This window comes from Megascapheus bottae, chromosome 1 (assembly GCF_031878675.1).
Source record: "Megascapheus bottae isolate mThoBot1 chromosome 1, mThoBot2.hap1, whole genome shotgun sequence".
NCBI lineage: Eukaryota > Metazoa > Chordata > Mammalia > Rodentia > Geomyidae > Megascapheus > Megascapheus bottae.
In genome coordinates, this window is record NC_143509.1 from 105,404,790 (window position 1) to 105,419,836 (window position 15,047).

Genomic DNA, 15,047 nt, shown 5'->3' on the forward strand with positions numbered 1-15,047 from the left:
TCCACCCAGGTCCACTGTGCATGAGCGGGGAGGGGGGGGGGGTCTAGGCAGTGCCATCACTGCCCAAAGTCAGGTCCCTGTCTCTTCCCACTCTGCACACAGGCAGGTGCTCAGACTCTGTGCCAAGCCCCCTCCCCTCAGGCACAGTCAGATGAGACTTGAGGACAGCCCCCATCTCAGCCTCTGTGCCCGAGCTGCTACTTTGAGAGCCCTGTGCCCTGGCAATCTTGCACGGTGTGGGCCATCCCTGTCAGTCACCCTGGCAGCCTGACCTGAGCCTCCTGGGTCTGGGCACAGCTCCCAAGCTTGTGCTACCTTGGGGACCCTGTAGCTACGACTGTCACCTCACAGCCCTCAGACCAGCCTGAGTTCTCAGCTTTGTCCCCAAACACAAGCACAGTACACAGGTTTGCCATTGACTTTACTGGAGTCCCAGGTAACAGAAGATGGCTGTGCACCCACAGACCTCAGGTCAGTCCACTCCACTGCCCTGTTGTCGCTGGCCCCAGCCCGTGCCAAGCCCGCGCCTGGGCCTGTGGGTGGGTGGGGCGGCAGCCTGGAGCTACATGGCCGCGGTCACTCCCGACGCGCCTCCAGGCTGGCCAACACCGAGGCAGCCTGGGTCTTGGCTTCCTGCAGGAGACTGGACACGCGTTGGTGGACCTGACAGACACAGAGGGCGTGTCACCCGACAGAGTGGGCACCCCCTCTACCCCTGCTGTGGCCCTGACCCCTGGCCTGAGACACTGCCCACTCCACGGACTGCCCTGCAGGCCACACCTCCACAGCCTGTCCCCCAAGGCGATGGGGTCATCTCTGCAGCTTCCTGCAGGATTCTCAGTGTGGACAAGAACTCTGAGACAGCCAGACCCCGTGACACTGCAGACCGCTCCATTCTTTCTGCCCAGGGCATCACCACGCCCCAGCCTCAGAGGGACAGCATCACAAGCCCCTGGAAAGGCTCCACTGTCACCATCCCACATCAGAACTAACCACAAAATAGGGCCAGGAGACCGAGGCCAAAGAACAGCTGTCGGGGTTGGGGCCAGGGCTTTCTTCAGAGGAATGAGAATATTCTGGAATGTGTTAGAGATAGTGGCCGCACGATGTTGTGAATGTTAATGCCACCAAAAACATATATGGTGTGTATGTGTGTGTGTGTGTGTGTGAGAGAGAGAGAGAGAGAGAGAGAGAGAGAGAGAGAGAGAGAGAGAGAGAGAGAGAGAGGCAAAGGGGGGAGGGGGAGGGGAGGAAGGCAGGAGGAGGGGATGAGGGGAAGACTGAGGATGGAGCCCCGTGTGTCATGCTTGCTAGGAAAGGGCTCCAGCGCTCGAGACAAGTCCCACACACGATGCTGTGCTTATGTCCCACAGAACTGAGTTCAGACCTGCTGAGGAGACCACTGCCCTTTCCGTGGCTGGCACTCGTGGTCCCAGCCTCACGGCCAGGTCCTCAGCTACACCACAGGCACAGGTTTGCTGAAGTCTACCCGAGGTCTTTCCACCTACCGTTTCTCAGGCCCAGTCCAGCAAGCACTGGTCCTGCGGGAAGGGAATGGACAAAGGAGAGACCAGCGGCTACCTGGCTACTATGCTCCCTCTGCTGCCAGAGAGAGGCTTGGCCTGTCCCCAAAGCCTTGTCCACCTGAAGCTGGCCAACAGAAACCAAACCTGCCCGTGAGTGACGACACAGCCTCTGGACCCCGCCCGGCTCCTGGTCCCCATCAGCCCACCTGGTCCTTAAACATGTCATCTGTCACATCCTTCAGGTTGATAAGCACGTTGAAGTAGGCGCCAAACACACCCATCTCCAAGGCTTTGGCTGCCACCTGCAGAAACACCAGGAGGTGGAGCCGACCCCAGGACTCTTGGCTGCCCAGCCAGACCACGGACCTTCACACCTCAGAAATCGACTCAGCAAGCTGCCGCATCCCAAGGGCTCCAGTAAGTGCCAGGTCGGGCCCCCGATGGACGCTTCCTTCTTGCGCCCGGAGGCCCTGCCCCTGCCGCACAGGGAGCAGATGGCCGCAGTGACACCGCAGCCTCACTTTGGAGCTGGGGAGGGGAAACCTCTTAGCAGAGCAGATGTGGCCCCAAAGGGCAGGGGGAAGTTGTGCCAGCCATGTTCTGACAAACCTGAAGCTGGGCCACTGTCCCAGAGGCCAAGCTGTCCCCTCTGAGCCATGCCCTCTGTGCAGTGTACCTGTCCCCAAGGACATCCTCTGGGGACCAAAGGCCACTGCTCTGGGTCCTGGGAACCCAGTCCTGAAAGATGCCCTCGTCCCTGGAAAGACCCACGGGCGTGGGGTCCAGGGGTGACTGCCCTGTCTGGTCTACAGGCACAACACGGGGTCAGTCCAGGGGCTCCAGGTGACTTCCAGGATGGGGACAGGAAGAGGAGGGAGTGGCTAGCATGGTGCACAGCCAGTGGCTCTGGAGGCTCCTGAGCTGCTGCCCGCCTGCCAGGCAGCTTGGAACAAGGCCTCAACACAGCTCTCACCCCAGCACTCAGTGAGACGGTCTCAAAACACAAAACGAAAACCAAAGGAGCTGGCCCAGCTGGAAAAGAAAGCCAAGGCCTCTGCCATGAACAGCCGTGAGGGCCAGTGCCAGCTGTACCTGCAGATCTGACAGGCAGGCCAGGTTCCCACACAGGGCCAGCTCCTGAAGCACAGGCCACAGCGATGACACTGTCTCTGCCAGGGCCAGCGGCACAGCCACTGCCTGCCTCAGCCCCTCCTGCAGGGCGGCCGCGTGCCTGGAAGGGAAGGGATGATGATGATATTGTGAGCTGGGGGATTGCAGGGCCCCTCCTGCAGGGCGGCCACGTGCCCCGGAGGAAATGGGTGCTGGTGTCAGCTGGGCATAGGACCCTCTGAGCCTGACCCTGACCAAGGAGACAAGTCCCTCAATGCCTGTGACGGGGTGTGACACGCCACAACAGCTCCCCTGCACCAGGGCCGTGCTCACCTGCTCCTCTCCTCAGGGGTGTTCCTGGGCAGCTTCATTGCCTCCTGCCAGGAAAAAAAGACCAACTAGCACTGACGGGAGTGCGGGCTGTGCCCCGGGACACGTGAGGGCAACAGGCCGCAGTGCGCACCTTCTCCCAGGGTGGAGAGACTCTGGGGTCTGTGGTTGTCCTTGGCATCCCCTCCCAGGGGAGGGCCACACAGGTGTCTGGGCGCTTGCTTCCAGAGGGAAAGACTGCAGGTCTGGGAGGTCTGAATTCCACCCCACATCCCTCCCAGACGCCACTCCCTCCCTAGGCAGGGCCGATTTCAAACTGTGCTGTGCCAAGAGGACCCAACACAAGTCCTGGCCGCCTCGACGCCCTCCCTGTGCCCCTCGACCCCCTCCCTGTGCCCAGCTCCTGTCCTGTGCCCCTCGACGCCCTCCCTGTCCCCCTCGACCTCCTCCCTGTGCCCAGCTCCTGTCCTGTGCCCCTCGACGCCCGTCCTGTGACCCTAGACCCCCTCCCTGTGCCCAGCTCCTGTCCTGTGACCCTCGACGCCCTCCCTGTCCCCCATCTCCCAGACGCTGCCTGTGCCATGAGTGGGTTGGGAGTGGCTGGCGACCTCTTCACGGTGAACCCCACCAGCCCCGGCCTGGGCAGTGGGGCCGGGGCGGGCCGGGAGGACGGTGGGCTGGGGGAGGCGGGGAGGGGGTGAGCACGCCGCGCTCTTCCTCCTCCTCCTCCCCGGCGCGCTCTTCTTCCTCCTCCCCGGCGCGCTCTTCCTCCTCCTCCCCGGCGCGCTCTTCCTCCTCCTCCCCGGCGCGCTCTTCCTCCTCCTCCTCCCCGGCGCGCTCTTCCTCCTCCTCCCCGGCGCGCTCTTCTTCCTCCTCCCCGGCGCGCTCTTCTTCCTCCTCCTCCCCGGCGCGCTCTTCTTCCTCCTCCTCCCCGGCGCGCTCTTCTTCCTCCTCCCCGGCGCGCTCTTCTTCCTCCTCCTCCCCGGCGCGCTCTTCTTCCTCCTCCTCCCCGGCGCGCTCTTCTTCCTCCTCCCCGGCGCGCTCTTCTTCCTCCTCCTCCCCGGCGCGCTCTTCCTCCTCCTCCTCCCCGGCGCGCTCTTCCTCCTCCTCCCCGGCGCGCTCTTCCTCCTCCTCCCCGGCGCGCTCTTCCTCCTCCTCCTCCCCGGCGCGCTCTTCCTCCTCCTCCTCCCCGGCGCGCTCTTCCTCCTCCTCCTCCCCGGCGCGCTCTTCCTCCTCCTCCTCCCCGGCGCGCTCTTCCTCCTCCTCCCCGGCGCGCTCTTCCTCCTCCTCCCCGGCGCGCTCTTCCTCCTCCTCCCCGGCGCGCTCTTCCTCCTCCTCCCCGGCGCGCTCTTCCTCCTCCTCCTCCCCGGCGCGCTCTTCCTCCTCCTCCCCGGCGCGCTCTTCTTCCTCCTCCTCCCCGGCGCGCTCTTCTTCCTCCTCCTCCCCGGCGCGCTCTTCTTCCTCCTCCCCGGCGCGCTCTTCCTCCTCCTCCTCCCCGGCGCGCTCTTCCTCCTCCTCCTCCCCGGCGCGCTCTTCTTCCTCCTCCCCGGCGCGCTCTTCCTCCTCCTCCTCCCCGGCGCGCTCTTCCTCCTCCTCCTCCCCGGCGCGCTCTTCCTCCTCCTCCCCGGCGCGCTCTCCCTCCTCCTCCTCCCCGGCGCGCTCTCCCTCCTCCTCCTCCCCGGCGCGCTCTCCCTCCTCCTCCTCCCCGGCGCGCTCTTCCTCCTCCTCCTCCCCGGCGCGCTCTTCCTCCTCCTCCCCGGCGCGCTCTCCCTCCTCCTCCTCCCCGGCGCGCTCTTCCTCCTCCTCCTCCCCGGCGCGCTCTTCTTCCTCCTCCCCGGCGCGCTCTTCCTCCTCCTCCCCGGCGCGCTCTTCCTCCTCCTCCCCGGCGCGCTCTTCCTCCTCCTCCCCGGCGCGCTCTTCCTCCTCCTCCTCCCCGGCGCGCTCTTCCTCCTCCTCCTCCCCGGCGCGCTCTTCCTCCTCCTCCTCCCCGGCGCGCTCTTCCTCCTCCTCCCCGGCGCGCTCTTCTTCCTCCTCCTCCCCGGCGCGCTCTTCCTCCTCCTCCTCCCCGGCGCGCTCTTCCTCCTCCTCCCCGGCGCGCTCTTCTTCCTCCTCCTCCCCGGCGCGCTCTTCTTCCTCCTCCTCCCCGGCGCGCTCTTCTTCCTCCTCCCCGGCGCGCTCTTCCTCCTCCTCCTCCCCGGCGCGCTCTTCCTCCTCCTCCTCCCCGGCGCGCTCTTCCTCCTCCTCCCCGGCGCGCTCTTCTTCCTCCTCCTCCCCGGCGCGCTCTTCCTCCTCCTCCTCCCCGGCGCGCTCTTCCTCCTCCTCCCCGGCGCGCTCTTCCTCCTCCTCCTCCCCGGCGCGCTCTTCCTCCTCCTCCTCCCCGGCGCGCTCTTCCTCCTCCTCCTCCCCGGCGCGCTCTTCCTCCTCCTCCTCCCCGGCGCGCTCTTCTTCCTCCTCCCCGGCGCGCTCTTCTTCCTCCTCCCCAGCGCGCTCTTCCTCCTCCTCCTCCCCGGCGCGCTCTTCCTCCTCCTCCCCGGCGCGCTCTTCCTCCTCCTCCTCCCCGGCGCGCTCTTCCTCCTCCTCCCCGGCGCGCTCTTCTTCCTCCTCCTCCCCGGCGCGCTCTTCTTCCTCCTCCTCCCCGGCGCGCTCTTCTTCCTCCTCCTCCCCGGCGCGCTCTTCTTCCTCCTCCCCGGCGCGCTCTTCCTCCTCCTCCCCGGCGCGCTCTTCCTCCTCCTCCTCCCCGGCGCGCTCTTCCTCCTCCTCCTCCCCGGCGCGCTCTTCCTCCTCCTCCCCGGCGCGCTCTTCCTCCTCCTCCCCGGCGCGCTCTTCTTCCTCCTCCCCGGCGCGCTCTTCCTCCTCCTCCTCCCCGGCGCGCTCTTCCTCCTCCTCCTCCCCGGCGCGCTCTTCCTCCTCCTCCTCCCCGGCGCGCTCTTCCTCCTCCTCCTCCCCGGCGCGCTCTTCCTCCTCCTCCTCCCCGGCGCGCTCTTCCTCCTCCTCCTCCCCGGCGCGCTCTTCCTCCTCCTCCTCCCCGGCGCGCTCTTCCTCCTCCTCCTCCCCGGCGCGCTCTTCCTCCTCCTCCTCCCCGGCGCGCTCTTCCTCCTCCTCCCCGGCGCGCTCTTCCTCCTCCTCCCCGGCGCGCTCTTCCTCCTCCTCCCCGGCGCGCTGTCCCCGCGGCCCTTCCATTGCCGCTATCGCCGTGACTGTCCCCGCGGCTCTGGGCAGAGGCCCCGGCCCCCCGCACACTCACCAGGCAGCCGGCGAAGGCCCGCGCGTCCTCGTCCACCAGCGCGGCCAGGCGCGCGGAGGCCGCGTGGAAGGCGGGGATCAGGCGCCGCATGGCGGGGTCCAGGTGCTCGAACCGCCGCCGCCCGAAGGTCATCTGCGCCGCCATGGAGCCCAGCGCCGCGCCCTGCGGAGCCGAGCCGGGGCGGACGCTCGAGGGGCCCGGGCCGCGGGTCCCCGCCGCCCCCCGCCCCGCCGCCCCCGGCCCCGCCGCGCGCTCACCATCGCGGCCGCCGCCGCCGCCACCGAGCCGCCCCCGGGCGCCGCCGAGCGCGCGCCCACCTCGCGGACGAAGGCGCGCAGGGACCGGTCCAGCAGGCTGGGGCCCCGGGGGCCCTCGGGGACCAGGTACCTGCGGGGGGCGGGCAGGGCTCTGGGACCCCGCCCCAGCCAAGGAGGGGGAGGGCGGAGGGGGGAGGGGAGGCAGGGAAGGCCAGGGGGGGCACGGGAGGGCCAGCCTCACTCAATGATCCTCTCCTTGGGGTTGAAGGGCGTCAGGGAGTCCAAGCCCAGCCTGTGGATCACCTGGAAGAGAGGCGCCCTCAGCCCCTGCCCGCGGGGTCCTCCGCCGCCCACAGCCGCTCCAGGAGCCCTGCTGACCGGCTCCGGGGGGCCGCCGGGCCCAGCCGGGCACTGGCTCCCGGCACAGCCTCTCTGCTAGCCAGGCCTTTGCTGAGAAGGGACCTGCTGGGTCCCGGGACCAGATGCTGGCTGCTTCTGACCGTGTCTGACCCACGTCAGCAGAAAATGGGAGGAAAGGTACATTTCACCAGTGTGCAAGGTAAAAAGGAAACTGGTGACACAGTGATGGGCATTCTCAACCCCCCGAGGAGCAGCTCCCCTAGTGACACAGCCTCCACGCAGAGCCAGTGGGGCATGCGCCCGAGGGACACCGCGGGACTTGCACGGTGAGCGAGCACAGACATAATCGGCAAGTAACCAGGCAGAGAGAATTCCTAAAGCCTCCCAGTGCAGGAGACCCCAGGCAGAGAGAATTCCTCAAAGCAGCGTCAACACTGGGCGAATCCAGACAGGGCAGCAGAAGCCACGCCAAGCCAGAAGTGACCGGAGGCCTGTCAGTCCTGACTCCGGCTCTGTCCCCAGGAGAGCCACCCTCCCCACAGCCAAGGGTGGCATGCCTTTGCATGAAAGACACCCTCCAGAAGGCCCAGATTGGGATCATTGGGTTCCCGCTGGGTGACGCCTGGGAAATCTCTCCTGAGAACTCCCAGCCAGAAGTCAGCCTCCATGGTGGGGGCTATGAACAAAGGGAGTAGCTTAGGGGACCCTCGGGAGGAGGAGTCCTCAAGCACACACCTTAAGCCCCCTGTGGAGGAGAAACAAGCCCAGGACTCCCAAGAACTGCCACAGATAAAATTCCAAAGTGCATGTGCTGAAGAACTGCAAAGCTAGAAATCAGAGGCTCAAGTGCTGGGTGCCAGCTGTGAGCAAAAACAAAGAAACAAACAAAAAACAGCTGAGTGAGTTCAAGCCCTGTACCAGCACATGTACACACACACACACACACACACACACACACACACAGAATATTCTTGGAACTAAGGAGGAATAGTATCTACAAATCTAGAAAACTCATGAAGACTAGTCGAAATTAGGACACAGCTAGCAGGGTAAGAAGGAAGTCCCCTGGAGAAGTGTGTCTAGGCTGAACTGGCCACACACTTTCTCCAGACTTTTTCTTCTGGAACATGAGAAGATGTGTCTGCACAATTCCCAGAGAAAAACAGGGATTTGCAATCCCAGTTATTCAGCCATCTCGCAAGAAGGTCACAGGAAAGCCAGGCATGGTGGCTCACGCCTGTAATCCTAGCTACTCAGGAGGCTGAGATCTGAGGGTCGCAGTTCAAAGCCAGCCTGGGCACTACAAAGCCATGAGACTCGTATCTCCAATTAGTCACTAGAAAATGGGAAGTGGGGCTGTGGCCTTGAGCTGAAGAGCTCAGGGACAGTGCCCAAGCCCAGAGTTCAAGCCCCATGACCCACAGGGTCACAGGAAGACATCCCCAGAGAGCTCAGGGTAAAACCCTGGGACCCTTCCAGGAAGGTCTGCCAGCAAACAGACATGCACAAGAGTGGAATAAACAGAAAAGCCATATGATCTCATGGGGCCTGCATGGGTATGTGATACAGTTGAGATGAGTGGCTATGGTTAAAGGAAGTAAAGGTTACAGGGAGGAAGAAGAGAAGAATGTGAGTAACAACACGCCTCAAGTCTGGAGACTTGAGCTCACTCCAAGGTGCCCAATTCTTCCCAAAAGTCGATGGCATTGTCTAAGATACATAAGCAAGTGCTAAAAGTTTACGTGTGCTACTACATAGACTTAAAAGCTTAATCACAAGTCCACACTCTCAAAAAAAAAATTTTTTTTTTTTTGCCAGTCCTGGGCTTGAGCTCAGGGCCTGAGCACTGTCCTTGGACTTTCTCAAGGCTAGAGCTCTGCCACTTGAGCCTCAGCACCACTTCCGGCTTTTTCTATGTATGTGGTACCGAGGAATCGAACCCGGGTCTTCATGCATGCTTGGCAAGCACTTTAACCACTAGGCCAAACTCCCGGCACTCTCAAAAATATTTTTAAAAAATCAGGAGAAAGGGGCCGGGAGTTTGGCCTAGTGGTAGAGTGTTTGCCTAGCATGCACCAAGACCCACTACCGCATACAGAGAAAAAGCCAGAAATGATGCTGTGGCTCAAGTGGCAGAGTGCTAGCCTTGAGGGAAAAGCCCAAGGACAGTGCTCAGGCCCTGAGTTCAAACCCCAGGACTGGCAAAAAAAAAAATCGGGAAAAAGATGAGAGTAAAATATTTTCATTTTCATAGCAGGTGATGAAAATGAAAATCGTGTCTCCTAAACTCAAGGAAATGGGAGGTAGAGGAGGGTACAGCCCTGGCCCCAGGCCTGCACTGCAGCTCACACCCACGCAGGGGGTGCCCGGAGCAGCCTGCCCCACCCTCCTGGACCAGACCCACCAGCCTGAGTCGCTGCTCCTCCTCCAGCACAAACAGGTTCTCCTTGTGGCAGTAGAAGGCTGCAGCGTCCAGCAAGGCCTTCAGGGGCACCAGGCCCACCAGCTGTGAGCCCACCACGGGCAGGCTGAGCTCCTGCAAGACACAGGCAGTGTCAGCCCCAGGGCGGGGCTCCAGGCCGGGGTGTGGCTCCCGCCCAGCCCACCTGGGCCTCTCGGCAGGTCTCCTCATAGACTGTGTGCAGAGCGGTGACCTCAAAGTCCAGGAGGTTGGTGGACACCTGAGCCAGGTTCTTCTCATCCAGGTACCAGCCGATGCCCTGGACCTTTTTCAGACGACCCGGCTGCAAAGGAGCCATCTCCCAGGTTGGGTGAGGAAGTGCACCCCGCAGGCTCCTGCCCAGCCTGGCTGAGCCAGGCTGTCCCCCGTGGAGGAGGGCTGAGCCAGGCTGTCCCCCGTGGAGGGGGCTGAGCCAGGCTGTCCCCCGTGGAGGGGGCTGAGCCAGGCTGTCCCCCGTGGAGGAGGGCTGAGCCAGGCTGTCCCCCGTGGAGGGGGCTGAGCCAGGCTGTCCCCCGTGGAGGGGGCTGAGCCAGGCTGTCCCCCGTGGAGGGGGCTGAGCCAGGCTGTCCCCCGTGGAGGGGGCTGAGCCAGGCTGTCCCCCGTGGAGGGGGCTGAGCCAGGCTGTCCCCCGTGGAGGGGGCTGAGCCAGGCTGTCCCCCGTGGAGGGGGGCTGAGCCAGGCTGTCCCCCGTGGAGGGGGCTGAGCCAGGCTGTCACTGAGGCCCTTCATCCTCTTTCCCCACCTGGCCTGAGCCGGCCAGGGAGGGGAAGGAGTCCTCTTGTGGGATGACCACTCTCACCCCTCTCCACAAGACTGCCCACTGCACCCTGGAGGCCTGGCACACCGATGGGCTGGGGCCTGCAGGGTGCCAAGGCCTCCGTCTCCATCCTACTCTCCTCTCTGCTGCCCCCCAGGACACCGCCTCCCTCCCTGGCCCTCCCTGGGGATGCTGGCCTCCCAGGGCCCAGGGAAGGGGAGGGGGGAGAAGAGAGGCCACAGCCACTTGCCTGGCCCTTCCCTCGGCCCTGCTCCCTGAGGTTGAGGGCAATGCGGTGGGCCTGCTCCTTGGTACTGAGCAGGTTGATGTTGAACGCGATGAGGAACTTCCGGGCGCCCGTGGCGGTGGCCCCCCAACTAGGGATGAAGGAGCTGGGGCCGAAGTCGGGTGCCCATTCTGCCTGCTTGAGCTGCGGGACATTCAGCGGGGTGAGGGGGGCCCAGGCCACCAGGGCTGCAGAGGGAAGGGCGGCGGTGCTCCCAGGCCCAGCCCGCGGGGTCTGCACCTTCTCAGGCAGGCCCTCGTACTCCCCAGCCCGGATAGCTGGCAGAGCTCGACGCCCAGCGGTCCTCGCTGCCTCGCCGTACAGGTACACTGCAAGGGACCCAGCTGGTCAGGTCACGGTGACGGAGAGCCTGGGGTCCTGTCCCCGAGGGCCTGGGCCGGGCAGCTGGCTCCCTCCAGCCTCAGCCAGGGGCCGACCACCCACCGCAGCTCCGGGGACCACGTCTCTCTCGAGGCCTCGGGATGGATACCACAATTTGGATGGGCCCAGCATGGCTCTCACCCACCCGGCACGGATGCCCCGGAGACGGTGGTTAGAGCCGGGATGGGGAGGAACCCAGCCACAGTGGAAGGGGCAAGACAAAGGCAGAGACTCTCCTGCCAGCCCCCACTGCTGGCCACAGGGCCCAGCCTCAGAGGTCACCATGTTTGTGGAACATGGGCTCCTGGCCGGCCGTCCTGGCCGCCCACTCCCTCACGCTGTGCACGCGCGCGCGCGCGTCTGTCTAGGTCTAGCCCATGGCTCCAGTCGTCTTGACTAAGTTCATCCCCAAGGTGAAATTGTTCTCTCTTTGAAGGCTTTTCTTGTAATCCGTTGAGTAATCTCACTGGACAGCTTTACAACACGACTACCTGGCCCCGCCTGGCACTGCGGCACGGAGCGGGCACGGCTGTGTTCTGTGGTGGTTTCTTTTGCTTTACCTCATTATTTAAAAAGTTGGAACTTTCTGGTGTGTTGATTTGCTCAAAGTGACTTTTTTTCTGGTAACGCCTGACACTTGGGGTTTGTTTGGTATTGTTAGTGTAGAGATGAAAAATAACTACCCCCAGACCCCAAATTATTCCCTTTCGGGAGCAGAATAAAAAAACTGATTTGAAAAATCTCCAAGGACCCAGAGGCTGCACACACAGGAACCTCTGGACCCTAGTTAGCCATCGTTCGCACAGATGTCCATAAGCTCCAGGAACTGGCCTATTTTGTGTCAAAATTAGACTGTGCGTATAACATGTATAGCATTTGTTTCCCAAGCCATAAAACTACTCTCTGACAGTTGAATGGGACTCATCTGGCGTGAGAACTTCCCATCAGCCTGGGAAGTCCCCTTATCTCACCCGACCAGCAGCCAGCTGTAAACCTGTGATTTTTGCCTTTAAAAGGACTGTGAAAACCCTGATTAACGGCTCCTCCCGCCTCACTGCGTGGACAAGTTCCCTGCCTGGCTTGTAACCGGCAATAAACCTTGCTTTTGCATTTTGGACGCCTCTATCTCGGTGGTTTTCTCTGGGGACCCCGTCTCAGGGCACAACAGTTAGGTCTTTTGTTTGTGTGTTTGTTTTGGTGTTGGGACTGAAGTTAAGGCCTCCACTTGCTAGGCTGAACTCCACCATGTTGTCTAGGCCCCAGGCAGCCCCTTTGCTGGAATACAGTCTCATTAACTTTACCCCTGTGATTCTCCTCAGATGGTGTTTCAGGCCTGTACCACCTCTCATGGCTTGAGCTGTACTTCTACAAGATGTCCAGGGCAGGGACCTGGAAGACGCCTGGCAGAGGGAACCCACGGGCACTCACCTGGCACCTGCAGCTCCTCCGCCAGTCTCTGGCCAAAGGCCTGGGCGCAGAGCACACACTGGTCCATGCTGACGTCCCTCACAGGGATGAAGGGGCAGACGTCCAGGGCGCCCATGCGCGGGTGCTCCCCTGCGGAGCACACGGGAGGACGTGGGGAGCAGAGGCGTGCTGGGGCCATGTCCCCATCCCCGCAGCCGCCTCAGCCAGGTCTCCACTGCCCACACCGCCGGCCGCAGCCAGTCCGCCTAGCAGCAGCCTGGCTGGCGGCAGCAGCTCCTCCACAACAACCTACCAGATGCCGAGGCATCACCTGAGCTCCTGGCCAGCAAGGGAGGCTCTGGGACTCGAGAGGCCACGAGGCCTGAGCCAGTTGGAACCTTTGGGATAAACCTCTGTCTTTACTACAAGTCCAGCGCGGTCTGCCTGGCTCCCGTGAGTCCCCGAGCCCGGGCTGCCTGGCTCCCGCTGGCCCTGATCTTCCTCTAACAGCCCAGCATTCCTGCCACCCCACTCGCAACGCCTCCCTCTGCTGCCTTGACCCGTCCAGTCCTCTGCCCACAAACCCAGCTCTTCACACCTTGGCAAACCTCTTATCTGATTTCCACTTTTGGCACCCTGACCCTCCCACCCCGGGTGGGTAGAGGCCCTTTGGCCATCTCTGTGTCCACTGATCTTTGACTCTACCCACCCCAGTGTTTGGTTTGGGGGAGGCTGGCAGGTCCGTTTCCAGGGTCTTTCCCCAGGACATGCTCAGTATTGTCAAAACCCTAGGATAAGCGAGCCTCTGCGGGGCTCCCAAGAGAGCGCCCACACCTCCCAGGCAGCACTGCCACGGTCCCGGCCACAAGTAACGGTGGAACCTCCCAGGTGAACCCTCTGGGTGGCCCTACCCCAACCCCAGGTCCTCCAAGGAGAAGCCCACTCTGCAGCCTCCTCTGCGCCTGCCCCTCTCCAGACGCCCAGGGACCAGGGTGGTGCTTGGCAGGGACACGCAGGCACCTCTGCCCCCAGGCTGGCCTTACCCTTGTGTCTGCTCATGTCGATGAGCCGCCAGGCTGTGCGGGCAGCGCTGAGGGCCCCCTGGACCACACTCTCCGGCGGCCCCACAAAGGTGTAGACAGTGCGGTTGGTGGAAGGCCCTGCATCCACGTCCAGAAGCACACAGCCCGGGGTCTGGGTGATGGCCTGGGAGATGGCGTCGATCACCTGAACACAGGCCAGGCCCGGCACTCAGTGCCCGTGGGAGCGGGGTGCATCCCGGCATGCCTGCTGTCCTCCTCCAGATGTGGACCTAGGCTGGGGCAGGGGCTCCCCCAGAGCCTGCCTAGGGCAGGAAGACCCCTTCCCAGTGGCCCTGGGCACTCCAGGGCCAAACGAGGCCAGCTAAGCCTCGGTGAGAGGCGCCTGCCAGGAGACAGTGAACTCAGGAAAAGCACAGGGCCTCTCAGAGGAGCAGCTGCAGGCCTGGAGGGCAGAGATTGCCGGCGCATCGGGGGGCTGGGGGGCCTGGGACCTTTCAGCCTAGCACCAGGGCGGGGTGCCATGCTCTCAGGCTGGGGCCCTCGGAGGTCCTGAGGATTTCTCTGTGCCTCAGTTTCCATATGGAGTGCCCAACTTTACTCCTGGAATTGGGGCTGGAGTTAATGCCCAACAATCTCAAACAACCCTCAAGGAAGCACTGACTTGCCAAGAATCCAACTTGAAGCACCCCAGAGACACCAGGCCCACCCCAGCCCAGCTGCCAGAGTCCCTGGAACCCATGCCACAGTCCTGGCCCTCTGAGGAGCAGGAAGTGCAGAATCCAGGAAGTGTAGAGTCCTGGCTGTGCCTCCTCCTGCCTTTGCACTTGGCCTGAGATACCCCAGGCTCTCACCTACACCCCAGGCTCTCACCTACACCCCCTGCTCTCACCTCCCTCTGCTTTCCCCTCCCCCAGGCTCTCACCTCCCCCAGGCTCTCACCTCCCTCTGCTTTCCCCTCCCCCAGGCTCTCATCTACACCCCAGGCTCTCACCTACACCCCCTGCTCTCACCTCCCTCTGCTTTCCCCTCCCCCAGGCTCTCATCTACACCCCAGGCTCTCATCTACACCCCCTGCTCTCACCTCCCTCTGCTTTCCCCTCCCCTAGGCTCTCATCTACACCCCATGCTCTCACCTCCCCCAGGCTCTCACCTCCCCCTTGTTCTAAACCCCCCCCACCCTCCCTCACCTCCTGGTTGTTTCCTTCTGAGAAGTTGGGGACACACTCCACCAGCTGGGACATGGCCAGCCCTCAATCTGGTCGTCTTCTAGAGGGGCGGTGGAAGGATTCTGTGTGATTCTCCAGCCGTCTGAAGACCGTTGTGCTGCCCTGGCACTGGGCTTCTTATTAACCAGCAAGTCCAGGGAAGGGGGAGCTGGCTGGGACAGGACACAGCCCTGTTGGCAGGCCTGGGCTCTCCAGAAAGCAGCCCAGGCCAGAGGGGCATGTGCTGACACCCCTCAAAGGGGTAAAGTCCAGGGGAACACACCGCTAGCCAGCGTGGCCTCAGGCCCCAGGTGTGTCTAGGGCCCAGCTGACTTCCTGGGTGGCCCTGGGCTGCCAGGTGCCTTCTACGTGGCCTTCCAGGCACCCTGGGCGACTTCTGGGCTTGGGTGACCTCTTGTTCAACACTGGGCTTAGGCCTATGGTGAGGGAGAGGCTGCACCTAAGGTCCAGTATGGAGCCTGGCCCTCAGCAGTGGTCAGGGGAGCTCAGACATGCAGCAGAGATGCAGGGAGGTGAGAACCAGAGTGTACCTGTGTGTGCATGGTGTTCGTGTGTGAGTGGGGAAGTGGTGTGTGTGGAAGTGACGAGGACATGTGGGCTGTCGGTGTGAATGCGTGTGTGTCAGGGTAATCCACATAAACATGCTGTGAGAGCACTGG

General features: G+C 63.2%; 1 protein-coding gene across 2 annotated transcripts; it reads right to left on the reverse strand.

Moving 5' to 3' along the window:
* Positions 1 to 404: 404 nt before the first annotated feature.
* Positions 405 to 14,531, reverse strand: Ftcd (formimidoyltransferase cyclodeaminase). 2 transcript variants are annotated; one of them, XM_090350810.1, is made up of 15 exons: positions 14,350 to 14,531; positions 13,163 to 13,346; positions 12,141 to 12,269; positions 10,572 to 10,660; positions 10,296 to 10,475; positions 9,434 to 9,571; positions 9,232 to 9,363; positions 6,709 to 6,770; positions 6,468 to 6,597; positions 6,211 to 6,372; positions 2,970 to 3,013; positions 2,619 to 2,757; positions 1,733 to 1,828; positions 1,509 to 1,541; positions 586 to 663 (listed from the first exon to the last, which is right to left on the reverse strand). In XM_090350810.1, exons 1-14 carry the CDS (start codon positions 14,401 to 14,403, stop codon positions 1,515 to 1,517), a joined length of 1,566 nt encoding a protein of 521 aa, XP_090206936.1. In that variant the 5' UTR covers positions 14,404 to 14,531; the 3' UTR covers positions 586 to 663; positions 1,509 to 1,514. The 2 variants fall into 2 exon arrangements, with proteins under 2 accessions (XP_090206927.1, XP_090206936.1); XM_090350801.1 differs by lacking the exon at positions 1,509 to 1,541 and having other exon boundaries at positions 405 to 663; positions 14,350 to 14,525.
* Between the last annotated feature and the right edge of the window lie 516 nt (positions 14,532 to 15,047).

Bases quoted from the DNA above. Each gene is read 5' to 3' on its own strand.
- Ftcd (XM_090350801.1), bottom strand. From the start codon at position 14,403: ATGTCCCAGCTGGTGGAGTGTGTCCCCAACTTCTCAGAAGGAAACAAC. The intron at 12,270-13,162 runs GTAAGGCCAGCC...TGTGCTCCGCAG, and splicing joins CGACATGAGCAGACACAAGG to GGGAGCACCCGCGCATGGGC. The intron at 2,758-2,969 runs GTGAGCACGGCC...CTTCCCTTCCAG, and splicing joins ACCCCTGAGGAGAGGAGCAG to GCACGCGGCCGCCCTGCAGG.